General features: G+C 41.1%; 1 protein-coding gene across 1 annotated transcript in view; it reads right to left on the minus strand.

The window, feature by feature from the left end:
- Positions 1–23042, minus strand: part of KDSR (3-ketodihydrosphingosine reductase) — a 39448-nt gene that overhangs the window by 10666 nt on the left and 5740 nt on the right. The window contains exons 3-8 of the mRNA XM_008591253.1: positions 21424–21480; positions 17486–17551; positions 17202–17297; positions 11391–11582; positions 6003–6086; positions 1813–1896 (exon numbers count right to left, since the gene is read on the minus strand). Coding sequence (XP_008589475.1) covers positions 1813–1896; positions 6003–6086; positions 11391–11582; positions 17202–17297; positions 17486–17551; positions 21424–21480 — 579 coding nt within the window. The remainder of the gene's footprint in view (positions 1–1812; positions 1897–6002; positions 6087–11390; positions 11583–17201; positions 17298–17485; positions 17552–21423; positions 21481–23042) is intronic.

A 23042-nucleotide genomic window follows, 5' to 3' on the forward strand; every position in this document is an offset into this window, starting at 1 on the left:
ACATGGCAAATATTGATGAACACAGCTAATGCATGTGAGCACAGTTTTCTGGGGTTGTCAACAATCTGTAGGAGTGTAAAGTGGTCAAGAGAAGAAAAAGTTTGAAAACCACCAGACTATATGAATCCTGCCAACATATGAAGAGCTGTTTAGGATCGTTAAAAACGCAGAGTGCATGTGCTTTGACTTGAGATAAGCAGGAAAAGCCAAGCCCCACCCAAGCCACGTAAGCCATCATCCCATGGCTTTTAATGCAATCGAGGCAAAGTTCTTCCCACCTGCATATACTTTAATAAAGTTCAATATTTCTTTTATGCTGCTCAGTTCCACCTGATAGAACAGGACTCACTACTTCAAGGCTGTCGCACAGTGGGCTGACACCTCCAGAGATTTTCTGAATTCAATGTGGCTTACAATTGACAGATATCCCACATAAAGGTATATTGTTATGCATGTGGGTCAAGAGGAATGTTGTCAAAAAGCACATGGCACATATGTTCTCCTTCTAAAGAACATCACATGGTTTCTAAAGATACTATTTTTGATTCCAAGTAAACTCAGTAGCTGGGAAAGCACATGAGCGGGGATGACAGTGGGCTGGTTGCACTTGCTTATCAGGTAACTTTTGGGGAAATGATACCAGAAGTAGGAACAGGGGGAAAAAACCCTTAATCAATGAGCCTGGCAATAGGTACCTAAAATAATCTAAAACTATAACCACTGTGGAAAAGAAAAAAGGCAATAAGCTGTATATAGTACATAGTATATATTATTCACACATCATAGATCTTTTTTTTTTTTTTTCCTTTTTGTCTTTTTTCGTGACCGGCAATGGATCGCAACCCTCAGTGTCGCGCCTGTACCGGACCGGGACCGGCAACGGGATCGCAACCCTCAGTGTTACGCCCGCACCTAGCTCAGCCAGTGAGCCGCCGGTCTGTATGTGGGATCCGAACCCTCGGCGGGAGCGCCGCCGCACTTCCAAGCGGCACACTGTAGCAGTGCGCCACCGGGCCAGCCCTAAGTCATTTTCTTTTTAAAGAACCAGAGTTCCCAGACATCCCTACTGACAAATTTATTCTGAAGATTAAGATAAATAATTAGTTTCTAGCAGACTACTAATTATTACAGAATCAATAAACTAAGGGGAGAAAAGTACAATATTAGATAAAATGAACCTAACTTACTAAAAAGTTATAATAATTTATGTTTTGAAATAAGTCCTCAGATAAACATCTTTTCAGACATACAAGGGTGTAGAGCTAGGATGGGGTCTGGAACTCACAGACCTCTCGAGCCTGTTCACAAACCCTTCACACGCAGGTCTATGAGCTAGGTAACCAGCAAAAAGGTCCTTGGAGCCTTGGTTGAAGAAAGAATAGTCTTTATTCAGCACACACACATCTAATACCTAGGCAGTCCAAAGAGAAACTCCAAAACTCAACTGCTACTGGCAAAGGCCAAAAGAAAACTGAACAGCTGCCAGCAGAGTAAACATGCTCTATTTTTAGATGCAAGCTCTGCCTGCCAGCACTGCTTCACAAAGAATATACAATAGCAGCAAACCAAAAAGATACATGGGTGCACTTGCACATAACTTCACCCCCACACAACTTGTTTACAAAGAAATGTGCTGCACCACCCCCAACCGGACTTGAGTCCAGGGAACCTGACCAAACTATCTATTTTCCCCACAGAGGGGACTTTGAAAATCCATGGAAAGATTCATATATCTTTTAACTTTATTGTTAAAGTCCCCTCATACAGTACTACAACAACAAAGAGTATAGACAAAACAAGGATTTTACTTACTATGGCATCTTTAACAATTTGTTTGGCCACCTGCTCTGGTTTGCAAACAGATGTGGTCTCTGAAATAAGTCGAGTCTCCAAAGGCTAAAAGTGGGAAAAATGTATATATCAATACCATTATTGTCCATTACATTAACAAATAATTCTTACAGCCCCCTGATTTACAAATAATTCCAATTTTCTACCTTTGAGCTGATTCTCATTTTTAGAATAAAGTCCATCTGGGTTCTACATCAGTTTCTACCTGGTTACTGTGTAAAGTCCAGCCCAGTAGCTGACACAAGACAAAGATGCCCTTGCCATTCTCTGTAGGACGCGTGGGGTCTCAGCTCCAATGAGGACTGTCAAAGCCATAGTGAGAACACATCACTGGATACACATTCAGAAAGACCCCCTCCTGGACTCCTCAGTGCTGTCCAGACACCTGACCAGAGGTGTTTACACAGAGGCTAGACCATGTAACCTGAGCAAGTCTGACCCATGACCAGCATCTCCATTCTGACCATACTCCCAGGCCAGCAGAGAGGACTGACGCCCAGCGACAGAGCTGGGGGGCTGGGCAGGGAGAGCCCCAGCCCAGCCCCCGTTTCTTAAAGGACCTGCAGAGGCGGCAAAGAGACAGGAGGCTGAAAGATCAGGAGCTACTTGCAAGACAGCACTGAGAGGTGCCCAGTTTGGCTGTGTGCTGGTTATGGGGTGGTGCTTCAAACCCCAGATCTTGGCCCTTTTGTCCTTCAAGAGGTGGCTAAAGTCCATCCCAGCTCCTATCTAGCTCAAAATGCCTTTTCTGAATTCTTACCTGGCAGTGATCACTCCCTCTCTCTTATTTGAACATTTCTGCCCTAATATACTCTTACATTATAGCTACTTATGGATTTGCATTTTACCTCCTAAGTTTCTCGTGGGTGGGGTCTTTTTTTCCCATTTATCTTTCATTCCTCTTTGTGGCTGGTGCCTTGCACATATGTGCTCAAGAATACTTTAAATGGGACTTTCAGTGAGAAGTTTCAAACTAAAGCCTTAAACTACAGAGACTGTAAGTTTTATTTACCATGTAGGCTTGAAAAAATTAAACAAAATAAAAACCAGAACATACTGTCTTAAAATAGAAAAGCAAAGCATTTCAGAAAAGTCAAGTATTTCTTGATGGACCTGAATTAAGAGAAAGGCCCTTTTGCAAGTGCCACCATTCACTCTTCCACACTACCAGGTTGGCATAACTATGCTAGATACTCACAAAGGAGATTTAAAAACATCATGGCACCCCCTAAAGGGCCCATAGATCAGTGCAGAATTTTATTTACTGACATTTTACTGTAAGAAAAAATACCAACTTAAACAACATCAGAATCAAATTTTAACAGGGAAATCACCACCCTTCGCTGGCTTTGGCTTCAAACTAAAAAACTGCTTACCAAATGTTGTAAATCTGCTTAGCAGATCTCTGCTTATTCTAAGACAAGACATTTGGATTAAATTTACTTCTTTGAAATACTAGTAATTTTAAGAGGCAGAGCCAAAGAGAAAAAAATAGGAAGAAAAAATCTTCTAAATCATAAACATCTTTTTGCAAATATATAGTCTATGGAGCATAAATGCCAATTTTTTAGCTGTGAAGATTCACAATTACAGAGTATTACTACAACAGAGAAGAAAACAAAAATCTAAAAATCTGAAATTAAAATCAACTACAATTCAAGGTGGTAAGTCCCAATTAATTCCATTCTTCCCACTTTACTTGTTCATTTACTCTGAGAGCAACTACTATGTGTCAAGGCAAACGGATGTTCCATTGAACGAAGTGCAAAGCTTACATTCAGCTCAGCATGACTGGCAGTCATTTTCTATAATGTACATGTCCAGTTGTGATAAGTGCTATGAAGACCCAAATCATCTTCCTTACAATGGCAGATGATTATCGGCTTCCTAATCAGAGACTCCTAATTCTAAAATACCAGCCACCACTAAGAGCAGTTATGAGGTACCATGCTGGAAACAAAAATTAAGCAAAAGCTGGCATTGAGTTTCCCAGCTCTCCTGTCCTGCCTGGGTCTCAAAATGCAGAGAGCAGGTGTTACTATCCCAAAGGTACCTGATTCCTCACTGGGGAAACTGATCAAGCCATGAGAAATGGTGAGCAGATAATGACATATGAGAGTCTTCTGATGAATGGTTGCTTCCCTCCTGATCATCCTATGGTATAGTGAACAGCTGAGAAGCCAAAGCTTACAAATGGCATTTTAGTGCCTCATTCTTAATATGGATAACAAAGATCACCAGATATTTGAGGAAAGACTAAAACAACAGAGAGAAAAAAAAAAAAAAAACTCAGATGAAATAAAAAATACAAAACACAAAAGAAACTTCAAATAAAGAAATAAACAATAAAAACAAGATCAAAAGCCTAGAATGAATATCCTTGGAAATAAGATGAAATATAAAATCCATGAAACAAGGCAAGAAGCTATAGGAAAAACTTTTTAATATATTCAGAGAAAAGAGATCTGAAAGAATTTTTATATAACTCAGCAGTAATAAGAATTTCAACAGGAAAGTTAATAGATAAAGTTAATAAAACTAGAAAGTGGAACAAAAAGACAAAGACAGAGAAAAGAGAAGGAAATTAGAGTCAGTCCAGATAGGCCAACATCTGAATAATAGAAGCTCCAGAAAAAATGAATACTTGAAATAACCTGGATGGAAAGAAATGATCAAGGAATATAATAAAACATCTCGGAACCAAAGTTCATGAGTTGACAGAATAAAAGAGCTCATTTGAGTGTCTATCATATGAAACGAGAAGACTTCACACCAAAATACATTAAATAAAGACAGGGATAAAAAGCTTTCAAGGGCCGGCCCGGTGGCGCACTGCTACAGTGCACTGCTTGGGAGCGCGGCGGCGCTCCCCCCGAGGGTTCAGATCCCACGTACAGACCGGTTCCCGCTCACTGGCTGAGCGAGGTGTGGGCGCAACACCGAAGATTGCGATCCCGTTGCCAGTCCCGGTCCGGTACGGGCGCGACACTGAGGGTTGCGATCCGTTGCCGGACACGAAAACAGACAAAAAGAAAGAAAAAAAAAAAAGCTTTCAAAAATAAATAGAAAAATACGTTCTATGCAAAAGGCTGGGAATCAAAATGGCATTAAATGACCAATAGAAACTCTAGAAGCTTGAAGTTAGTGGAGAAATGTCCATAAAAATCTGAGGAAACCTTATTTCCAACCTAGTATTCTGTATCCAACAAAACAATCCATCAAGAATAAATGGAAAATAAAGGCATTTTCAGATACACATGTTCTAAAAATATGTTACCTCTGATGTGCCCTTCCTTGGGAAGTTCCTGGAGTACAGCTCCACCAAAACAAGCTAATAAACCAAAACTGTGGAAAACGCTGGATCCAACAAGGGAAAAGAGAACCTGCAGCATGATGGTAAATAAGTACTGACAAGTACTTAGATGACCGCTGAGTGGCAGAGCTGGATTGGGCCAGGAATATGGAGGGTTCAGAAGAAATGTCTTTAAGGAAAAAAAAAAAAAGGAAACTAACAGAATACCTGATGTGTTCAAATCGATCAAAAGGACATTTGCAGTTCTGTCTGAATCTAGGATTGAATTAGTTATAGATACATACAAAGCTAAGTAAATAAAAAAGCAAGACAGAAAATGCCATTATAGAATGACTGAGGTGTGAATAATACTTATAAAGTCATATTAATACAAACACTGAGTCTGGTTTAACCAAAGAGAGGGGGCGGAACATAGAGAGTGGGAATAGATATGAGTCATAAATTTTATCTTCCACAGCAGAAAGTCCATAAATAATTTCTAAATCTTAAAAGAAAGAAATCACAGTATGAACATGTTAGCTTAGATAAATGGCTGCCTCTGGGGAAGTGGAAAGATGTGGCAAGGACTGACGTTGGACCTCTAAAACTGTGTGACATATTACTTCGATAAAAATCTGCTAAAAATTAACTTAAATCTTAAGAAAAGGGGGCAGAGAGGAAGGAAAGGAAGGCCTGCCTCGGAGGACCTCAGGGACCAGCTCAGCACTGTACCCAACAGATACTCAATAAACACGGTTGACTGACAAACGTGACTGTGAGCTGAAGAGTAGAAAGAAAAGCAAAAAAGAGGTTTACAATATTAAAGACTGAAAGTGGGACACGTAGAAGGAATACCGACCTTTGTTTCATTTTCTTTGGCAAACCCAGGCGTGTCTGTGTCTGGCGGGTAGGCAACTGTGACATACACATTGTACGGCTTCACCTGCATTGTAGAAACAACGTTTGCACCTTCAGTAAACAAGACACAAGTCTGCATCCTCCGTTACCAACCTGCATCGCCTGCTCTGGCTTTTGGAAGGGGGGAAGGCCAACGGGGTGATTCTGCAAGTGGAGAACTGACACCAGCCACATCAGGGAACCCCTCTCCTCGTGGATGATGAGAAAGGAAGGCAAGAAGCTCGCCCTAACCTCTACCCCACAAAACAGCTGACCCTAAGGTACGGCAAATCGCCTCCTTTTCAGTGTCTTCTGCTCCCGTTGACCAGGCACAGGGCCCGGGAGCTATCCAATGAAAACAGAAGACAGTGTTTTTAAAAAAAGTCTATTCAGGGCTGGCCTGTGGCTCACTTGGGAGAGTGTGGTGCTGATAACACCAAGGCCACGGGTTCGGATCATACATAGGGATGGCCGGTTGGCTCACTTCAGAGAGCGTGGTGCTGACAACACCAAGTCAAGGGTTAAGATCCCCTCACCGGTCATCTTTTAAAAAAAAAAAAAAAAAAAAAAAAGTCTGTTCATTCTTCCCCATACACTACACACCATTCAGGCACTTTTTCAAGCAATGCGATCAGTGTGCTCCTTACAAACCAGATTGCAATTTGTTTTCCCTTCAGGCTGTTATCTTATACTCTTGTGTGGATTTCACCTTCAAGATACCTTATGATCATTAAAATCCCTTCCCTATGCCCTTCTCATACCCCCAGACCCAGGTCTAGGTCTAGATCAACCCCTTGAAAAGGTTGCTTATTCAAGGATTCCCTGTGCAAGCAGCCCCTGCCCATTAGGAGGTCAGGAGTCACTTCTTTCTCCAAGGAGTTTCCCACTGGGTGGAACCCCCAGTCAGACCAGCCAAACACGTCCTCTGTGGACAACTCAATCTCTATTTGCATTTAGAAACTCCTCCCCCACCCCACCCCACCCAGTTTTTGTTTACAATTCCCTTGCCTCATCTGAAATCCATCTTACTCTGTGTATCTCACCACCATCCGTCCACACTTAACTCTCCCACTCATAAATACTTTCCCAACAAGTACAGTAGATTCTTTTGCTGGCCAGCCAAGACACGCCCTTCCTAAAGACTCTGCTCAGCATCAGCCCTGCTAAACACTTGTATCTTGCCCTGATAATTAGAGACTCTAAGAGTAATGTTTCATACAATCAAACGCTCTTTGCCATGATTTTTATTTGCTATTGGCTCACTCTTTAGTCCCTGAAAACACCTAGGGGGTTTGGAAGTGGAGAGGCAGCTGATCGCAAGGCTGGCCACTGCAAATCTTCAGAAGAATACATACCCTGGGCTGAAAACCGACCATACCACTGCCTAATGCAACAGTCTCTAAGGGTATCCCAGGATACTGCCTTAACATGTGCCTTAACTTTTTCTCCTTAGTTCCCTCTGTGTAGCATAGTCCTGAAGCCTGTGCGGGGAACTGCAAGGGTCGGGAAGCATGTGGAAGTGTGCGAGCAGATCCCGGCCAGCCTTCCTGAAAAGTGAGGCAGCAAAAGGAAGATGTCTTTGTCGGCTATGTTCCAGGGCAACTAGGGCGTGAGAGAACCCATTCACTCAGCATCAACAGGCATGTGGCTTCACGGCCCAGATAGGCTCACGAACAGCTCTGGATTGGGGCCAGGCAGTGAGGATGATGAGCAAGCAATTTCTCTCCACTTGTTTTTGAGATAGTGACTTAAAAAACTTGTCTCTCATAGCCCTGTCCTCTGTTGTGCACAGACAGAGAAAACAACACAAATAAGCCAGTAAGTGGTCATTAGCCAGCCCACACAAAGACCGAAGCTGACTCTTCTGTCAGCTTCTCTGGCCCCCTCTCCCACAGTGAAGACCGTGGTACCTAAACTAATGTAAGACAGTATTTCAAAGCAGAGTTCCTCAAACTCAAGGTCATGGATGAATTGCCACAGGTTAAAACAGAGCTTTTCAGGATAGCTTTCTCATGGGGTAGGAATGCAACTGTTGGGGTTAAGAGAAACCAGTGTAATCCCTTCCTGGGCTGGTATCCTCTCTACAACCATCAAGCCAAATGACTCTTGTGGTTGGATACCTCCAGTGGCTAGTAACTTAACCATTTATGCCATCTGTTATTTATTAATCCATTGAACATGTACTGAATTACAACTATGTGCAAATATCATTCTAAGAACAAAGCATATGAATGTGAACAAAACAGACATAACCTCTGCCCTCATGGAGCTTCTGGTCTTCTGAAACTCTTGGTCAAATAATTTGCTAAAGTATGAATACACTAAACTATAACTTCCTTTAATCTATTCATCTCATAACTCTATCAAAAAAGGAAACGAGGGGGAAAAAAGGAAACAAGAGTAGTTTGGCTTCCCTTGTTGGTAAGACAATGTTGACTCCCTAAGGTCACCACTTTTTCTGGGAATACTTTGCAGGTCTTCACTAACTGACTCCCCTCTTCCTAGCCCCTGTCTGCTTCTCCTTGTCTCTGTTCTCTGACCATTCTCGGTCCTCTCGCTCTGCCCCAATCCCACCCTATGATCCCTTTCTCCCTTCTACCTGGCCTCAGCCTCAATCAGAGAGACAACCAACTGCAACCACTTGCTCAAGAGTGGATTCATTATCACAACAATCCCACCTAGGAGTGCTGTTCCTCATTCCATCAAAACAAAGATATGGGGGCTGGAGAAATTATAGCTGTTTACATGAACCTCCAGAATTTAAGCTTTAACTTACCTTCAGACTGTAGTGGGAAGAGACTGGGGGGAAAGGATGATTGGGATAAGAGGCACAGAAGGGAGAACACCTGTTTGTTTGTTTGTTTTTTTTTTTTTTTTTGGTTTTTTGCTTGGTCTTTCCTACCACATCTTCGGCTGTAACCCACCTTAGATGTCTGCTTTTCAAAGAGATTAACTTTTAAAATCTTTAAATGATTTATTTGTACCGAAAAAACTGCATAAGAAAAAAGACCCCAAAAATGCTAACAAAGCATTCTTTCAAAATTACTCATTGTCCCTACAACATTTCCAGGGTCCTTGCTTAGTTTGGAAGAAGGGGAGGTAGCCAGGAAGACTTAAATGTTAATTAAGCCAAAAAGTAACATCAAAAGTATTCAGAGTTTGAGCAGTTACACAAGGTTGCATTCACAGAAAATACAGCCACCTTAATCAAATTACCCCAGTTTCAAAATACACTGCTATAAGTTCGTAGGAAAAGAACCACTGGTTTGATTCAAGTCCTACTTTGAGAAAAATAAAATTTGATAACTGAATTTATTTTTCCCCACACCTATTTTTCATAGTGTATGTTTATTTTATTTTTTAGGTGAGGACATATTTAATGGAGTCCAAATATGGACAGAAGCCAAGCAGACTTGCAGGCCCAGGCCAGCTCCCTGCAGTGTATGAATCACACTTGTCACAAAGAAGCTGAGGGGACTCTTTCTGCACTAGCAACTCTCTTTTCCCTCTCTTTTAGTAGCACCTTCATTCTACCTGAAATGGAACCAGGCCACCCGGATTATACACTTTGCCCTACATTAGTGAATCCTGACGTAGCTCTGCAAGACAAGACGGAGGGACAAAAAGCCCTCATGAGCAGATGGTTTGTCTCCAAAACACCCCTTCACCTACGTAGATTCTAAGACCAACGTGCAGGCCTGAGGCAACCAGCCAGATGAATCCAGCAACTTCTAACCTGAATCGCAGATACATCACCTGCTGCAAAAAGATCAGCAGACTTGGAGTCAAAGGCCTGGGCCTTGTTACTATTTCTGTCACTAAGTAACTGTGACTTAGAGCAATTCATGGATTGTATTGAAAACTCAGTTTATTATCTGTAAGGTAGCATAACCATATCCACCTCACACACTTAACAAAATTTGATAAAAATAAAATGGTTACTCACAAAAGGACTCTTCAAAGTAAAAACTGCCACAGAAATACCAGTATTCTTGTTTGACATTTCACAGCCATGCATGCCCTATTGGCTAAGCATATTATAATGTCTGTTACTGTTTAAGAGCATCTAGCCAGTTAATAACAGTGATATCTGTGGCTGGTTCCTTTGGTACGAGAACAGCATCATCGTCTATTAGTGGCACATCAGGACTCAGTTACGAAGCCAACAACTCATCTGCACTGCAACGCTCATCCAGTATCTAAGCAGTGTGGCACTCTGCCACACACCATCAAGGTCTCTTCTAGGGATCTTCTAAACAGGGGTCAGCAAACTATGGCTCGTGAGCCGAATCTGGTCTCTGCGTATTTTTATAAAGTTTTATTGGAACACATTACACTTGATCATTAACATATTGTCTACTACAGCTGCCTTCCGGCCACCGCAGCAGACGTGAACAGCTGTGATAGATACCTCTATCCCTCAAAGCGAACGTATCTATTATCTGACCCTTTACAGAAAAAATTTTGCCAATCCCTGATCTAAATCATTCACCAGGATTCCCAAAAGCACACTCTTAAGTACAAAAGGGCTTGGCCACAATGAATTCTCTTCTGGAATTTTAACACCACGATGTAGTGTTATATTTCAGAACATACTGCAATAGAAAGAATTTACCTTACCTTTCCAGTACAAGATTTTGGACAGATATATATGTGATGCTCTCTAAGCATCTCCATGTGACAATAATGCACAAGTCTACTTTGCACACTGAGGTATAAAGTTGTCCACATCATGACAAACACTTATTTTGATGCTAATCCTACCTACACCCTTCTTCCACAAAATGTTCTATTAACTATGAAATCAGAAATCATTCACTTTCCTCAACATTTCTCTAAGATGTGAAAAGACAAGTATTAAAAGAGCCAAATGGTTTTTTTTATTCCAACCCCATTCAGATGAGGAAACTGAGACCAAGTTAAATGACTTGTCTAAAAGCTAAGAGTTAGACAGTAGCTGATCAAGCTCTTTCCTCAAACATAGTAATTTTATTATGCATCACAAGGACAGATCTTTTTGTTAAAGATCTTTATAGAATAAAATTTCTGATTAATAACTTCACACGTACTCACACAGCATCAGACCAAAATACTACGAAAATATTACTAGTACTTTGTATATTAAACAAGCAAAAACCCCATAACCATTTTGCTTCTGTTATAACTACAATAATCTTTATGCACTGAAACATTTTAACTGCAACAAAGGGTTGAGCCAATTCTCTTTCACTGTCATATTTACGTATCTCTAGTTTAATACAATAACATGTGTAAAGCAGCTACAAAACTAAAGAGGAATAGATATTGCTGAGCTGAGAGGAATAGATTCAAAACTGAATATGACTTTTACCTCCATCTGCAAAGCTTCGGCCAATCCCCTTAGAGCAAACTTAGATGGTGAGTAGGCCGTGAACCCGAACAAACCCAACTGTCCCGCCTGAGAGGACACAAAGACGATCCTGCCCACCCGGCGCTCCTTCATGGTGGTGATCACCGCTCGGCTGGGGTACACGCTGCCCAGGTAATTGATGCTCATTAATTTCTGCAGGGAACAAAGAGGCCACACGAGGAGTGAAAAGGTCAAAAGTCTGAAGACTGCATTCAACAGGAATTTTGTCTGCTTTCCAGATTTAAGCTCTTCAATAGAAGCCCGAATGACTAGGGGGCTGAACAGATTTGTTGATAAATAAATGATTAAATGGTGTTGCAAATGAAACGTGATGCTCAGGACCTACCACCCAAAACTGACTTCAATTTAGTCGTGCATCCTTGCAAAGATAGCAGCTGTGTCTTTGCTGAAAACTGGTCAAAATTAGTTTTCTCCTTATAAAAAAGTACACTGCACATTGCGGGTGATGCTTTTTGAAAGACAGTTTCAGGAAAGAGCTTCTGAATATTTCCAGCCCTATTAGTTCTAAGCTAAAGAAAGACCACAAAGACAGCAGGATGGTGAGTAACAGTATGAATTTTGGCTTCAAGCCTTGGCTCTATCATCTACTTCCCATTTGATGATGAATAAGAAAGTCAGACATGCTACTCATTTTCTCAGCTGAAAAAGAGACATTAATATTGGTACCACCTCAGAGGGCTGCCGCAAGGATTTGAGGAGAAAACTCACCTTAAACACTAGCACAGCCCCTGGCCCGCGGTGAGCCCTCAATACACACTGGCACTTACATTATGATGGGTAACAGCTCACACAGGTACTATTGGTGTATTTTCCTCTCATCCTATGAACTCTTTAAAACCTTTAATTTTAACTTGAAAATCTAAGAATGCTTGCATTGAAATATTTCTATATTACTTGCATTAAAATGTTTCAAATATTCAAATATTTGCAAAAATATTAGATCTATCATTCTGTAAAACTAAACACTTCAACTGGGGAACTTTAAGTCAATCGTGATGCAGTAACTCACTTGAATATTGGGTAATTTTTTAAAAGGATGACCAGAAACACTGGGAATGACAGGGGGAAATATTTATACTGTAAGTTTAAGAAAAGTAAAAGGCAGACTATATTTACACTGTGACTGTAACTACTTTAAATATTAAATAAAAGTACACATGCACAGGTGCAAAACCAAGGAAATATAGAAAATTGTAAGTGACTGTGTTAGGATGTTGGCATTCCCATTTTTCTCCTAAAATATATTTTAAGATCATTACATTGTTTTGATTATTCTAAAAATGTATTTGAAAAAAGATAGCACACTGAACCCAAGTATTTATCTCTTCCCTTTAGAGACCCCACTAAAATCTCAATATAGAGATTTATTTTTAAGGAAAGAACCCACAAGAACAAAGAAAATAGGAATAGCAATGATATTTTGGAAGCTGTAGAACAGAAATGATGAGTGATACCTTAGCAGACAACAGAAAACTGAATGCTAAGCGGGAAGCAGAGAAACTAAAAGCAGGACTGAAGCACAGAACCCCCCAAAGGCTCAAGCAGCACCAAGTATTTCTGGGGCAGGGGTAAGGGGTGGGTGGGCACAGGGCTGAAAGACAGGAGTATGAACTAAAAGTCTTTAAAAAGCAGTCAGCAGTCGGCCAGAGCATGGTGCTGATAACACCAAGGTCCAGATTTTGATCCCTGTCCTGGCCGGCCACCAAAAGAAACAGTCAGGTAGAAACAGCTCAAATGTTCATCAGCGATGGACGGATGAATGAAATGTGGTATATACATGCATGGAATATTACCAACCTGTAAAAAGTAATGAAGCACTGATACGTGCTAGAGTGTGGATGAGCCTCAAAAACATTATGCCTGGTGATCCTTAGCAGTGTTTTCACATTTAAGAAAGGGGCACTAAAGGCCTGGTTGGGAGTTCCAGTCTGTGCCCGTGGGCCCTGTAGGGCCATATCGATTTCAATGTCAGTATCTGTGGGTCTTTTCTTTGGGGTTGCTCAGAAGCCTAGGAGAAGAGTCTTCTAGTCTCCTGTCTAGGAAATATATGCCTGTTCACAATGTTGCAAGTGTGAAGTTGGGGAAGAGTTCGAGTCTCAGTGTTCAGTGTCTAGACAGACTTTCCCTTAAACTCTCACTTTATCTAGACTTACTCTTTCTAGAAACTAAACCTCCAGTCTCCTGCCAGGCTAAAGGAGGGGCACAGATGTGCTCTGTGGAAAGGGAAAAGTCATCCTTTTTTTTGTCATCATTATTCTACATCAATTTTTTTTTTTCAGTTGAGGTAAAATTCATATAACATAAAATTAACCATTTCAAAGTGAACAATTCAGGGACATTTAGCACATTCACAATGTTGTGCAACCAACACTTCTATCTAGTTCCAGAACATTTTTGTCACTCCAAAGGGAAACCCACACCTGTTAAGCAGTTGCTCCCATTCACCCCGTCTTCCCCCAGTCTCTAGCAACCACCAGTCTGTATTCTGTTGTGTTTTGTACAGATGGAATTGTATATATGCCCTTTTGTGTCTGGCTTCTTTTACTTGGCATAATGTTTTTAAAATTTTTTTTACAAAGATGACCAGTAATGGGATCTTAACCCTTGACTTGGTGTTGTCAGCACCACGCTCTCCCAAGGGAGCGAACCAGACATCCCTACATAGGGATCCGAACCCGTGGCCTTGGTGTTGTCAGCACCACACTCTCCCAAGTGAGCCACGGGCGGGCCCAAACTTGGCATAATGTTTTTGAGGCTTATCCACACTCTAGCACGTATCAGTGCTTCATTACTTTTTACAGGTTGGTAATATTCCATGCATGTATATACCACATTTCATTCATCCGTCCATCGCTGATGAACATTTGAGCTGTTTCTACCTGACTGTTTCTTTTGGTGGCCGGCCAGGACAGGGATCAAAATCTGGACCTTGGTGTTATCAGCACCATGCTCTGGCCGACTGCTGACTGCTTTTTAAAGACTTTTAGTTCATACTCCTGTCTTTCAGCCCTGTGCCCACCCACCCCTTACCCCTGCCCCAGAAATACTTGGTGCTACTTGAGCCTTTGGGGGGTTCTGTGCTTCAGTCCTGCTTTTAGTTTCTCTGCTTCCCACTTAACATTCAGTTTTCTGTTGTCTGCTAAGGTATCACTTTGGGACTAATACCCAAACTCCTTACCCAGCTGCCAATCACTCAGGAAGCTCCTCCCAGACAGGCCTCCAAGTCAATCCTGGAATCTGCCAAGCTCTGTCCGACCACGGGGACTTTCAACATGCCTCATGACATATAGATACTTTATGTCTACTCTCATCTCTCCTGCTTCACATTTTATCCTTGTCACCGATACTCACACACGTCCACCTGGTATTATACACTTAGTTGCTTCTATTCTCCTTCACAATCAGACACCTCCACAAAACATCCACTCACTGCCAATTAAAAAATGTTTTGCACTTAAAAAAGACTTTAAATCTAATGTCCATTTCTTTAGTACTGAAATAAATTACTAAGAGAGGTTCTTTGCAAACCTGTTTAAAAATAAAAACATAGGAGTTCTGGTCAAGATGGCAGAATAGACAGTCCCCAGTATCACTCTCTCCCACAAATCAACCAATTTACAACTATAAAAATATAACATCAGCCAAGCTGGGGCCACTGGAGCTCAGGGGAAGAGGAGGAGAGACATACAGAGTTCATGAAGGCAGGAGAAACCACAATGAGAGAAAGAAAAAACTGCTTGGAGTGTTTCAGGCCATGGCTGCTTTAAGGCTGGAGCTGCTGAGTGCATGGAGCAGGAGCTGGCAGAAGCTGCAGCCGTGCCCTTCTAATAGAGTTACTTGGAGGCAGCAGGGAAGAAGAGGGCCTTAGTGGCCCCCAGGAAAGCAAGACCACTAATAGCGTTCCCGTGGACCCATGCAGGAGCGAGGAGCCAGAACAGCTGAAAAACGGGAGCCATACAGAGGCCAGTGAGTCATTGCAAGAGACCAGCGCAGGGCCCGCCCCATGGGAAGTGTTTGGAGCATGGGTGGTGGGGGAGACAGGCCCACTGGGAGAACACAGACACAGCAAGGGCAGCCGATCCACCCCCCAGTCAGTGTAGGACCATGCAGAGGAGACTGGTTGGGAATGCAGAATTGCATGGGGTGCAGTTTGATGAAAAAACTTAGGCCCAGATCAGAGTTTCTACACTGTGCAGGTGCACCGGGTCTCTGGAGAGCCGGAAGTACCTATAAGGTCAACCATTAAACCCTGAGCTGCACAAAAAGCCTTCCCTAGGAAAACAGCAGCAAAGCAGCAATTTAACTCAACCACACAGCTCAAGTAATGGCGCCCACAGGAAGTTCCCCCATTTTAGAAGTAAGCAAAGGACAAAAAATTAGTTCTAGCCCAGGCACACCTCCAGTGCCTTGGGGCCCACCAGGGGACATGAGGCATGGATCTGGGGACGGACCCCCACCAACAACCACTCACACAGCCAGCACCACTCACACTGAGGCTTGGAGCCGGGGACTGGACCCCCTCCCACATCCAGGCACACTGCCAGTGCCTTGGGGCCCCACCCAGGGACCTGAGGCATAGATCTGGGGACTGGATCCCCCTCCCACAACCTGGCACACCACACCAGCACCTCAGGGCCCACCTGGGGACCTGAGGCATGGAGCTGAGGACCAGACACTCCCCACAACCAGGCACACTGCCAGTACCAAGGAGCATGCCAAAAACATCACCTCCATGTGGGTGGCCCACCACAGCCACCACAATAACCACAGCTGCTGCGAAAGTGGCTAGACACCACATCCACCACGCAGATGGTCTGCCAGCCACTGGAGTGCATTGATACAAGGAGAGTCACCAGCAGAGATAAAGAAAAGAAGAGGATGTCTCTCTCCACAAAGCCCATTTCAGAGTGACAGAAGCAGCATCTGCTCTATGATAATATTGGAGGACCTGATCACACCTCTCAGCATTGGACAGATCATCTAAGCAACAAATCAACAGAGTAAACATGCTTTCAGAAGGAGAGAAGAAACCTAGGGTAATTAGAGAGGGGAGGGGGGAGGGAGAGGGGGATGGGGAGAGTTTGGACAAGGGGCATAAAGAATAATTATGATTTGCAACAATATATATGCTAGTAATATTGATTTGATCAACATATCTCAATATTGAACCTCCAAAATATGTATAATCAATTTTGATTAAATAAAAATCAAAAAATAAATAAATAAAAATAAAAACATAAATAAGCTGCAGTATCTTTTTATATTGATTACAGAACTCTAACAGGTCTATCCTTCAGCTTTTTTGGTTTCTCACTGTTAATAATACTGATACTTGACATGAATATCCAACAACTCTTGGTTTACAAAGTGTTCTATTGAACATACAAACTCAGAAATCATTGCAGTAATTTGTGTCAGATTAGAAATATCATTCCCATTTTACAGCTGAGAAAACTGAGGTTTAGAGAGTTGTCTAAACTTTTTTTTTTTTTCTTTGCTGCTGGCTGGGTCAAGGATCCAAACCCTTGCTCGACCTTGGCGTTACCAGCATCACACTCTACCATTGTCTAAACATTTAAGGTTAGATGGTCATGACACTGGGACCAAAACACTGTTCAGCCTTCCTCTAGTCTTCTCAAGCTTCTATGAACATCTGAATGCATCCATCTATTTCATTCTTAAAGCCTTAACCCATGGCTTGTCCCACTTTTCGTATACAGGCTACCCCAGTGAGCAAACATTTTTACTTACTTCAAAAGTACTAACTTCAAGATCTTCAAATTTTCCTGACAGTGACATTCCTGCACAGTTTATGAGCATGTCCACTGGACCCAGTTTCTCCTGTGCCTAGAAAAATGTATCAGAGCAGGCATTAAAAAGAGAAAAATCATTTAGCAGCAGATCAATGCTAATAAATAAAATCTATGAAACTATTAAACCTATAGGGAAGATTTGCCAATTCCAACCCACATAGCAAAATGGTAAGAACCAGTCAAAATTCAAGTGCATTAATTCCAATTAGCCCAACCTCTTACTTGTTTTATGACATTCTCTACTTGTTTATAGTCTTGAGAGATATCAACTGATATACAAAGCACCACCTGTTAAAAAGAAAAAAAAATGATCAAAGACATGCAGGTTTCGAATTATTTTTCTAAAGATTTTTTTTTTTTTTTAGTTAGAAGCAATTTTTTCCAATAGAGAATTTTTTCCAATTACATTCCGACTTTGAATGTAAAGATTACAGTGTTTAAAATCTGCTGATAATGCAATTAGTAGAGTCTAATTTTTCTGGCAGTTTTCAGAGTTAAGCAAACTCCAAAGAATGCTTTAAGAAATGTAAATATGCTCCTTTTTAAATGTCATTAATTTATAGTGACAGACAGCAGACCAGAGGTCACCTGCAGACAGAAGAGGAGGATGGGATGGGCTATAGAAGGGCATGAGCGGACTTCAGGGAGTGACGGAAATGTCCCCTATCTGGATTGTGGTGGTGTTTTCCAAGTGGTACATTTGTCAAAAGCCATCAAGCTGGACACTTTAAATGTGTGTGGTTTGTTGTATAAAATTATATCTCAATAAGTTTTTAAAAAGAATAATAGTAAACCAAATTTATAAATAAGCTTTAAAAATACTCCCCCTGAAGCAGTCTCAGAGCTATGACTACCCCATTAGGATTCAATGTTGGTAAGTGAAACAAAGGGATAAGCGAACACTACTAGAAGTCACTCAATTTGGGCCCATGCTTGAAGACTGAGTCAGGGGACAGCCCAAGTGGACCATGGGACATTATCTGACAAGAAAGGCTGAGGGTCATCCTTGGCCTGCAGGAGCTGAGCTAGGAGCCAAGTCACATTCTGAGTTGTGCTGGAGATCCTTGTCTCTGGAACCGACCAGGCCATTCACAGATTCTCTATGCAAGGGGTCCCCAAGCAGACCCTAGAGTCCACCCAGTACAAACCCGGCCAGGCTCAGGGCTTCACAGCACAGCGTGGTGGTGGGTAAGAGCTCGGCCTGTGCTTACACAGAAAACAATTTCATTTAGACTTTGAAAAGAAAAAAGAAAGGAAAGGAAGAAAAAAAGGGGACAAAAAGCACATACTTACGTGCTTACTTTAACAGAAATGTATGAAATAGAAGTTCAGAGTTGTAATAGGGATGAATAATGGGCTACTGATTTAAATTTCCTTTTAGGGTAGTGTTTTTCAAATCCAGGGGTTACACCATTATATAGGGATGTTCTATGTGCCAAAAGGAAGTTGTTACAAAAAGCAGAAAGGTGTTCTCGATCTCTTAGCCTTTCCATAAATTCTTCCCTTTTGAGATTGGCTCCCCAGCTAACAGGGAGACAGTACACGAGTGTACGGGAGTCACATCCACATGGAAACAATAGGCACCACGCAGAGGGACAAGGCCAAGGCACTGTGCTGTGCTGCAAGGAAACGCACTGCATTTGTGAAGCCTGGGCCCCAACACTGGCTCCTCATTTACTGGCTGAGCAGAACCTGCGAAGGGAGCGGTGGCCTCTCCTGCAGATAAGGGCATCAGAAGCCAATGATGACCAAGCTTCTCTCCAGCTCTAAGAAGCCATGCCAGAGTGCTGAGCGAAAAGACACCCACTGCCTTAAGATTTGATACAGCAGGTAGGACGTTTAATTTAATGCAAGAGAGAACCTGGTCCTAATGATCTAAATTCTTAAGAAGAGGAAACAGCCCCCTTCACAAATATAACCTGCAATGTTCCAGATTAGAGGGGTTGCTCTAACATACCAAAGGAGATTTTATCCCCACATCATCACACAGAAAACATTTTTTAAAAGAGAGTAAGAATCATATGATTCATTTCAAAACATGCCTTTTCACTGAGTGTTAGATCACTTACTGTAAATAAAATCTATACCACAGATAAGTGAAATTAAAAAAAAAAAGTTAACAAATTACCAGAAAAAAATGCCCACAGGGCACTGCCTACCCTCAGTGGGTAGCAACTAGCACAGCAGTGACCTGGAAGAAGGATCTAGCTCATTCTTGCCCACCCCAGCTCTGTTTATCCCCCATCCGTTGATGTGAAAGACAAGACTAATGCCCTTGGCTAGATGAAGAGGGATAGAGTCAGGATGAACAAGCCCAGAGGAGAGACATGGTGCTGGCAGCAGGCAAGACTAGCCTTCAGCTGTAGGCAGTCAAGCTTCATGGTTTTACACCATACTCTTTTCTCTATCAGAAGTTACATGAGGGCTGGCCAGTTAGCTCAGTTGGTTAGAGCATAGCCTTATACAAGGTCACAGGTTTGGATCCCCATACAGGCCAGCTGCAAAAGAGAGGGAGACAGAGAGAGAGGGAGGGGAATTTGGGGAGCTGGTGTCCTTTTAATGTTTGTAGGCTTTACAGAAGAGGGTATAGGCTTAGGATACAGTCCTGGAGAAAAACTCATATATGTAGACAAACAGATGTCAACAATGATTTTTATCTGCAGCATACATTGCAAAGCAAAAAAAAAACAAAAACAAAAAGGAAACAGGGAACAACAGGGGACTCACTAAATAAACTCTGGTGTACCCAGTACTGTGTTGCAGCAGTTTAAAAAAAAAATAAGGCATATTTATTTTTATTGACATGGAAAGATCTCTAACATACTCTGGAAGGAAAAAATGGCAATTAAAACCACAGTGAAATACTTCTAAAAGTCCATCAAAAAAGCAAAAATTAAAAAGTCTGCCAATACCAAGTGTTGACAAGGGTGTGGAGCAACAGGCATCACCATCCTCTGCTGGTGGGAGCGTAACCACCCGGTGAGGTTGAAGACACATGTACGCTCCAACTCAGCAATTCCATTTCTAGGCATATACTGTTCTTGCACATGTGCACAGAGAGACATAGTAAAAAGTTTTGTAATCGCAAAAAACAAAAATAACAGAAAAACTAGAAACAACCTAAATATCCACCAATAGTGAAATTGATGAACAGAAGGTAGTCTGTACACACATCAGAATACTACAGAGCAGTAAAAAATGAATGAATTTTTACTTTATGCAGCAACGTAGATAAATTTAAAAATGATATCAAGTGAAGAAATCAAGCTGCATAAGAGTGCATAAAGAATGATGTTATTATACAAATGGAGAGACAGAAAGCAGATTAGTGATTGCCTAGGGCCGAGAGGGGGTTGGCAGGGAATGGGAAGTGACTGCTGATGGATACGGAGATTCTTCATAGGGTGATGACAACGATGCAAATGTTCTAAAATTGATTCCAGTGAAAACCTCCGAATTATACACACTGGGTCAATTATAAAAGCTGCTAAAAAAATAAGAATGATGCCATAAAGCTCAAAAAAGAAGCAGAGCTAAACAATATACTATTCAGGACCACATTCATATAGGATAAAATTATAAAGAAAAGCAAAGGAAGGATCAACACAAAAATCAGGTTGGGAATTACCTGTTGGAATGAGATAAGAGCAACGTGGCTGATGAGGAGCTTGAGGGGCATTAGAGACCTCAGAAAATCCTATTTCTTAAGCTGGGTGATGGGTCTGTGGTTATTAATGTGGTATTATATTTTATACTGAAATATACATTATTGATCTATACCATTTTATTAATAAAAAAAATTCCATAACGAAAAAAAATTTCTAAATACATTTTCCTCTCAAGCATGTGTATAAAGTTCATTTAAATAAATAATTGAAATGAAACCATTTTGTGGTAAGACATTCCATTATTTGGCCCTTTGTGGATGTAAATGCGTGTGAGAATCTATACATTTTTTTTTTTTTGGTAATAACCTAAAAAACTGTCTCCTAGACAATTCAAACAATTTCACCTTTTTAAAAACAGTCCACTATGTCTTTTATTCAGGGAAATCATATATGCTTTCAATGAACTGAGTCACAATTGAAGTAACCCTTTTTTTCCTTTATGCAACTGTGTTGATTTGTACTGAAAGTGCATTCTGAAGACAATGAATTTACCTGTTTATCATTAATAGAGTGCTTTTCAATTTCTTTCTTTGCCTGCAGCAGCTTGTCCTGAAAGCAATACAGAACAATTAGTTTTGGTGATTGTCGATGTCTGTCTGCTTATTTGTTGAAAAGGAGAAAAAAAGCAATTATTTGTATAAGTATTTATTAAATTCAAGAAAACACAAAACAGCACTTACATTGCATAGCTGTGGGCCATAGTCTACGAAAGAAGCTATAAAATATATTAAACTATGAATGAATGATAGCAAGTTTTTAAATTCATTGCAGAGAAAGATAATAGAAAAGTAAATGAACCTCAAAATCCCAGTTAATAGTTTTTTTGCATCTTGCACAAAATATGTCTTATTATTAGCTATAGATAATATGTTTTCACACATGCTGAACTACTGTTATCCTCATTGCCCACGGTGGCAGAAGTCTGTGTCTCCAAAAAATGGCAAGTCATACTGCTTATTAATTTACATATAATCCCCAACATGTACATTAAAATGTATTTTATATACAACACAAACAGGATTAAAATTTCCCAAGAAGGTCATTAAGGTATCCCAAGTGTTACAAGCCAGAGGTTCTGCTTTCTTGTGGATGGGGCTTGTAATTGTTCTAATCAGGCTCAAGTAGGCAGCAGGTGTTGCTGGGTGAAGGGCAACATCACAAGGAAGGTCCTGGACAACTGGTTGCCTGGATTAGGTGCACAAGAGGACCTGGGACTGATGCTGAAGAGATGAGAGGCTTCCCTTTCTGCATACATAAATGGAAGAAGTTACCTCTGACCTCTTTAGAACTTGCCCTGTTGTTCCAAACAACAGCTGGTGAATTATTTAACCAATATATGAAAAGATAATCTCTACTCTAAGGTCCCCCAATTAATAGCATTAATTGATGACGGTCACCTTATCAATTCTAATACATGTTTTGATCTGGCATGATTTAGTTGTGACATAAAACAAGAACCACCATAATAAATGCGATGTTTCCCAAAGTTAAGGGTCTGCATGATTCCACGTAACAGTACTTTCGTAATATATCGTCCAATATTTTCCTCCTTTGTTATAAAAGCAAAAATGGTAAAAATCGGTTTTTATATGAATTAGGTCAACCTATGCCTGGCTACTTTCAAAACTGGTCTTAAGACAAGCAGTGTATTATACCCATGTAATTAATTTTTCCAAGGTTTCCATTTTGTTTGTTTTACTTATTTTCAAGAAAACAGATACTGGTTTGCAGTATCTTAATTGGCTATCGAAGTATCTTAAATACATCGTGAGAACCAGAAGAAAAAAAAGAGAGAGAATTCTTCCGAAGGACATGTCGGGTTTCTAAATATGAATGCATCTATCATAAAATAATATTGTTCCATTAGTAAAGACACACACGTTGACTTTGCCAAGATTGGAATAAAAAATTACATTAGAAAATAAAGAATTTCTGACACCACAAGACTCTTTGGCTCATTCACTTCTAGCAATGCAAGGGGCCCCTAGGATGAGCTCCTGAGCATCTGAAACACTGGGCCTCCCCGCCTCCTTTTTAATTCGTCTTGTGTCAAATACTGGTGTTATTTAAAACACCCAAATACTGGTGTTGTTTAAAATGCCCAAAATGCC

This window comes from Galeopterus variegatus, unplaced genomic scaffold (assembly GCF_000696425.1).
Source record: "Galeopterus variegatus unplaced genomic scaffold, G_variegatus-3.0.2 Scaffold146, whole genome shotgun sequence".
Lineage (NCBI taxonomy): Eukaryota > Metazoa > Chordata > Mammalia > Dermoptera > Cynocephalidae > Galeopterus > Galeopterus variegatus.